The sequence below is a fragment of the Sapajus apella genome, unplaced genomic scaffold, assembly GCF_009761245.1.
Source record: "Sapajus apella isolate SASKATOON/1434 unplaced genomic scaffold, GSC_monkey_1.0 scaffold10, whole genome shotgun sequence".
Classification (NCBI taxonomy): domain Eukaryota; kingdom Metazoa; phylum Chordata; class Mammalia; order Primates; family Cebidae; genus Sapajus; species Sapajus apella.
Window position 1 is genome coordinate 8782452 of NW_022436950.1, and position 6785 is coordinate 8789236.

At 44.1% G+C, this 6785-nt stretch overlaps 1 protein-coding gene across 3 annotated transcripts in view; it reads right to left on the minus strand.

The window, feature by feature from the left end:
• The window catches only part of ARMC9 (armadillo repeat containing 9), a 179129-nt gene that overhangs the window by 99524 nt on the left and 72820 nt on the right, over positions 1-6785 (minus strand). For all 3 annotated transcript variants that reach the window (XM_032277939.1, XM_032277937.1, XM_032277938.1), the window contains 2 exons: positions 4538-4628; positions 2503-2626 (listed from right to left, as the gene is read on the minus strand). In XM_032277939.1, the coding sequence (XP_032133830.1) occupies positions 2503-2626; positions 4538-4628 (215 nt within the window). The remainder of the gene's footprint in view (positions 1-2502; positions 2627-4537; positions 4629-6785) is intronic.

Here is a 6785-nt window from a genome sequence, read left to right on the forward strand (position 1 = left end):
TTTTTTGAGACAGAGTTTCACTCTTGTTACCCAGGCTGGAGTGCAATGGCGCGATCTTGGCTCACCGCAACCTCCGCCTCCTGGGTTCAGGCAATTCTCCTGCCTCAACTTCCTCAGTAGCTGGGACTACAGGCACGCACCACTATGCCCAGCTAATGTTTTGTATTTTTAGTAGAGACGGGGTTTCACCATGTTGACCAGGATGGTCTCGATCTCTTGACCTCGTGATCCACCCGCCTCGGCCTCCCAAAGTGCTGGGATTACAGGCTTGAGCCACCGCGCCCGGCCCATCCTGTTCTTAAACACTATGTTGACCCAATCAGGGTCAACATAGAATACAGTAAAGACTCTGCTCTCTTGGTAACTAGCTACCTCCTCCATTTATTGCAGAGACTCTGGAAAATTGCAGAAAGTTTAAGCACCTTTACAGAATGAAAAAGCTTAAATGATCATTTGGAGGAAAAGAATAAACAGGCAGTAAACATTTGCATTACTAGGAGGAAGTATTTTTTTCACCATATCTTATATCTGTCACTTAACTATAGTTATTGAATTTCTAAAAACCCCCAAAACAGTCAATATTGAGCAAAGTTCTCTCTACAAACAAACAGAAATGAAATGTCTGTATGCTCTGAGGAAGTATGACTCTGCAGATCACTTAGTTCTTTTCAATTCATACACAGTAGTTAGCACAGGAATTTTCATTTGTAGGAAATTGGCAAATGGTAGATACAAATACCTATCCCTTCCCCAGCAAACACACACACACTTAGACCATTCACTTGGCCAGCTTCTGGTTATTTGTGAGCTGGTCAAATGTTAACCACATTTGATGGGAAGAAATTGTCTTCAGAAGAGGACTGACAAAAAAAAAGCTGAAGACTCCGTAGGTACTAGAGTTCTCTAATAAAGTCAAAGAGAACTTAAGGTGATTATTTTCAAAGGAAACTCTGAGAAAATTACCATATGACACAGTAATTCATCTCCTAGATGCCGGTCCAGGAGAAAAGGAAACATATGTCCACACAAAGACTTGTGCTGAAACTTTCATGGCAGTGTTATACATATTGGCCAAAAGTGCAAACAACCCAAATGCTGATCAACTGAAGGACAAACAAAACGTAATGAAGGCCAGGCACAGTGGCTCACGCCTGTAATCCCAACACTTTGGGAGTCCAAGGCAGGTGGATCAAGAGGTCAGGAGTTCGAGATCAGCCTGGCCAACATGGTGAAATCTCGTCTCTACTAAAAATACAAAACTTAGCTGGGCATGGTGGCGCGTGCCTGTAATCCCAGCTACTCAGGAGCTGAGGCAGGGGAATAGCTTGAACCCGGGAGGCAGAGGTTGCAGTGGGCCGAGACCACACCACTGTACTCCACCTGGGCAACAGAGCGAGACACCATCTCAAAAAAAACCAACCAACCAAACAAACAAACAAAAAAACGTGTTGTAGCCACAATGGAGTATCATTCAGCCACAAAAGGAATGAAGCCCTGATGCACGCTGCTACAAGGACGAACCTTGCAAATGTGATGCTAAGTGAGAGACGCCAGTTACAAAAGAGCACACGCTACATGATTCCATTGATATAAAATGTCCAGTACAAGTCAATCGACCAAAAGCAGATTTGTGGCTATCAGGGATTGGGAGTAGGAATGAGGAGTGACTGTAAATGGGTATGAGGTTTCTTTTTGTGATGATGGAAATGTCCTAAAACTGGATTGTGGTGATGATTGTGGCCCAACTCTGTAAATACCCCAAAAATCCTTGAATTGTGTGCTTGATATGGGGGAATATTATGGTGTGTAAAATATACCTCAATAAAGCTGTTAACTGAAAAGAAACCTATGGGGCTGGGCACGATGGCTCATGCCTGTTAATTCTAGTACTTTGGGAGCCTGAGGTGGGTGAATCACCTGAGGTCAGGAGTTCAAGACCAGACTGGCCCTACAGGTTCCAAGTCATGGAGGTCTAGGCTGAGCCGATGGGGTAGGTTGCGTCGCCAAGGTCAGGAGGCCCTAACCCTAACTCTACAGGACCGTCTCTCACACTCTGCTGGGATGTACATTTACACGTGTGGCTCCCACAGGGGACTGGAAGTAACTTGAGGGCTGAGGCTCTATTGGGCCCTATTCATGTGTGTGTCTCTAAGCCCTGCACATGCCCTAAGACACAATCTAGCATGGCTGGCACTATATAACTTCCATTAGGAAAATATACCAGTGCTTTTAAAATGCCTTCCTCTCAGAGCAAAGGCCCTGGTGAAAATAAAATTAAAAAAATAAACGAAGAAAAAAATAAAACATCTTCCTCCATCCCCAGCAGTCTCTAGCAGGATAGTTTAGTGGATTAGAGATAAGCTTTCTAGCTCTGTCTTAGAAAGTCATCCAACCTCTCCCAAGTGTTAGTGGAAAAATACCATCTGCCTCCTGAGTTGTCATGGGAATTTTAACTCAATGTGATCTCAAAGAAGACACCACGACCTACCACACAGTCATTACCTGAGGCTGAACTTCTGCAGGGCCCCAAGAATGTTCTCCCTGGTGACAATGTCCTTGTCCTCCTCCTTCAGCCTTCCCTCCAGCATCCGCAGCACCTTTGTGTTCTGGGCAAGGTAGAGGCGACCTGATAATACACCAGAGATGAAAGAGGTGAAAGACAGAAGTAATTTATCTGGTATGCTACAAAACCACTTTCCATGAAAACTTACTTTGCATAAAACACAGTAGAGTTTGGGTAATTTTATGTTCTAAAAAACTTACTGGGCCAGGAGCAGTGGCTCATGCCTGTAATCCCAGCACTCTGGGAGGCCGAGGCAGGTGGATCACCTGAGGTCAGGAGTTCAAGACCAGCCTGGCTAACATGGTGAAACCTTGTCTCTACTAAAAATACAAAACTGAGCTGGGCGTGGTGGCAGGTGCCTATAATCTCAGCTACTCAGGAGGCTGAGGCAGGAGAACTGCATGAGGTTGAGGCAGGAGAATTGCTTGATCTCAGGAGGTGGAGGTTGCAGCGAGCCAAGACTGAGCCACTGCACTCCAGCCTGAGTGACAGAACAAGACTCTGTCGCCCAACCCAAATAAATAAATAAATAATAATAACAATAATAATTTTAAAAATCTTACTGGTTGTGCAATGTAGCTCACGCCTGTAATCCTAGCACTTTGGAAGGCCGAAGTGGGTGGACTGTTTGAGCTCAGGAGTTCCCGACCAGCCTGGACAACAGGGCGTAAACTTATCTCTACAAAAACTAAAGAAAATTAGCCAGGTGTGATGATGCACATCTGTCGACCCCGCTAATTGGGGGGCTGAGGCGGGAGGAGCATTGCTTGAGCCTGGGCAGTCGAGGCTACAGTGAGCCGAGATCATGCCACTGTACTCCAGCCTGGGTGACAGAGCAAGACTCTGTCAAAAATAAAATAAAATAAAGTAAAATAAAACCTACAAAACTCCCACAAAATTTATTAAAAGATATTTCTTCTAAAAGTTGGTTTTATTCAATCAACTATCTGATGACTAGAAAAACCACTCTTCTTGTGAGCTACACATAATTCACTGCTGTGTTCTTGTGGGGAGCACCATCCTTTTTTTTCCCATGAAATCCTGAACCCAACATTCAGATCTACAAGGAGAAACGGGGGGTAGATGTTGTGTTATGAGCCCTTAAGCCTTCACAATACAGGCAGCCAAGGAGTGCTTCCGTCCACATTCTCTGCTCCCTTTAGACATGCACGAGGCCTGGAGAGGAGGGTGGAAGCCATACCTGGGACCCTATAATAAACCCTGAATGGTCACTAGCCTGTTGTGGATTTCTGAATTGATATGGAAGACGTCAATTTCAGACATAAGTTTCAACAGTATTATTATATGAATGGTCCTCAGTAACATATCCTGGCTTATCATAAATGTTTGCCAAATGGATGGAAGAATGAATGAACAAATGAACTAAGTTGTAGACTATCATAAATTCATAATTTGAAAACTCCCTTTATTTACATTATAAAGAGCTCAAACAAATAAGAACTTATGGAAGATAATGGCACTTCGCCAAATCATTTTGAATTCAGTTATGGGGGCACATTATTTTCAGAGTTTTCAAGTCCTTTGATTTAAGAGGTCATAGTCTTCCGAAGGAAATGGTGCAGTGTTTATTGGAGTCTGTTTTGTTTCACCACGCTTATATTGCTGTAATTGTTTCACTTATTTTGCCTTAAGTAGAGAAAACTGTAGAAAGTGCATTCATTACCTGCGATATGCTTGAAAGCAATATAAAACATTACTATGTTACAAAACCAGAAAGCTTATAAAATAAAACCAGGAGGCTTACAAAATAAACCCAAAAACTGTCCAAAAGTGCTCTGATATAAACTAAAGCAATATGATAACAACTAATTTTCACAAAAGACCTTAGACGAATTAAATGATAACAAATTGAGGAAGCGTAATTGCTAAGAAACCTGGGAGAAACACTCATTTTCAAAGGAAAAGGAATCAATATGACCTAGCTCTTCTCTTCAAGCAAAGCTGATGTCTCACCTTCTGCCAGTGACGCAAAAGCATTGATGAGCCTGGCCATGTACTGCCGTACCACATCGCTCTTGGAGTGCAGCAACTGAAGCACACTCCTCTGGGGGACAAAGTCAAGAGGAAAAACAAGGTTAAGTGAAGGGAGAGATAAACATATGTCTCCTCTTTGGTCTGGTAGTTCTCTTCCTCTGCCTGAATTTATTAGAGGTGAAATAAACAGACTAAAGCCAAACACTTCATCTGGGTCTTGATTTCCAACTGAAATTTGATGAGACTTGGCAAAAATAAGTTAGTCAGACTTATAAATTAAATGAGTTTATTATACGAAGCTCTCAGAACAGTGGCTGGCGTGAAGGAAGCAGTCCTGTTTGCTGTTACCATTGCTGCTGTTTTCCAGGTTAGAATGGTAGATCCAAGACACACACCTAATTTGGCGCCCGCTAAACCACAGTAAAACTACAATAAATGCACTGCTAAAAAAGATAATTCCCAAGGACAGAGAGAACAGCAAAAGAAACAATAATGCCACAGTTCTGGAAGCAGGAATGCAGGATGGCAAGAGGCTTAGCAGGCCGAAGAAAGTCAAATCTCAAGACAGCAAGGGGCACTGTGGAATTACCCAGTTTCCATTACTGACTCCTCAAAGGGCTTAAGAGCTGGAGAAAAATGAAGATCAATGAATGAAAGTTGTTTAAGAAGCAGCTGGATCCCACTCATGTGACTCCTGTGCACCTCTCAGCACAGGGCTGTGGAGAGGGTGTTCCCTTGTGAGTGTGACACAAAGAGTCTGTGGATCAGGGACACCAGGCAGAGGACAGCAAGGGTTTCAGGGATTCTAGAACAAAATGGAGAGGGGGGTTAGTGTCTAAATACAGAATGAATGTGGAACAGAGGGCCACTCCAGAACTTGGCTCCCAGGACACTGGCAATCAGACCCTTCCCCTCTAGACCCGAGATTAGAAGACTCTTCTCACAGTGAAATGACAAGCCCAAGGGGAAAGAACTAGAGATGGTAAAATCAGAGGTTCAGCAAATGGCCCACCCAGACCCCCCTCAATGGAGCTATACATCGACAGGCCCTACCATCACACTCAATGGGCTTTTCAGTCCCCTTCACTTAATATGTCATTAGGAGATCTAAATATGTCATTAGGAGATCACAAAGGACTACCAGACATCCAAGAAAAGTTTCCGGGCCGGGCGCGGTGGCTCAAGCCTGTAATCCCAGCACTTTGGGAGGCCGAGGCGGGTGAATCACGAGGTCAAGAGATCGAGACCATCCTGGTCAACATGGTGAAACCCCGTCTCTACTAAAAATACAAAAAATCAGCTGGGCATGGTGGCACGTGCCTGTAATCCCAGCTACTCAGGAGGCTGAGGCAGGAGAATTGCCTGAACCCAGGAGACGGAGGTTGCGGTGAGCCGAGATCGCGCCATTGCACTCCAGCCTGGGTAACATGAGTGAAACTCCGTCTCAAAAAAAAAAAAAAAAAAAAAAAAAAAAAAGTTTCTACCAGGAGGCCAAAACAAATTGAGCTTGGAGTAAAAGACTGTATAGGGAGAAGAAAACTAAAACTTAAATAAAAATTCATCACTAATATCCTCAAAGACAAAAGAAATTGTATTATATCCATGAAACAAAATAATACTATCAAAAAGGAAAGAAAAGTTTCAACAATAGGGTCAGAAAATAAAGATGAAGAAATCTCCTAGGAAGGTTGGGCGCGACAGCTCACGCCTATAATCTCAGGACTTTGGGAGGCTGAGGTGAGAAGATCACTTGAGATCAGGAGTTTGAGACCAGCCTGGCCAACGTGGTGAAACCCTATCTCCACAAAAATACAAAAATTAGCCAAGTGTGGTGGCATGCTCCTATAATCCCAGCTACTTGGGAAGCTGAGGCAGGAAGACTGCTTGAGCCCAGGAGGCAGAGGCTACAGTGAGCTGAGATTATGCCACTGCACTCCAGCATGGGTGTCAGAGTGAGACTGTCAAAAAAAAAGGAAGGAAGGAAGGAAGGGAGGGAGGGAGGGAGGGAGGGAAGAAGGAAGGAAGGGAGGGAGGGAGGGAGGGAGGGAGGGAAGAAGGAAGGAAGGAGGGAGGGAGGGAGGGAGGGAAGAAGGAAGGAAGGAGGGAGGGAGGGAGGGAGGGAAGGAAGGAAGGAAATAAATCTCCCAGAGAGTGAAACAAAAAGATACAAAATATGAGAGAAACTATAAGAAAAACAGAAAACCAGTTCAGGAGGTTCAACATTCAG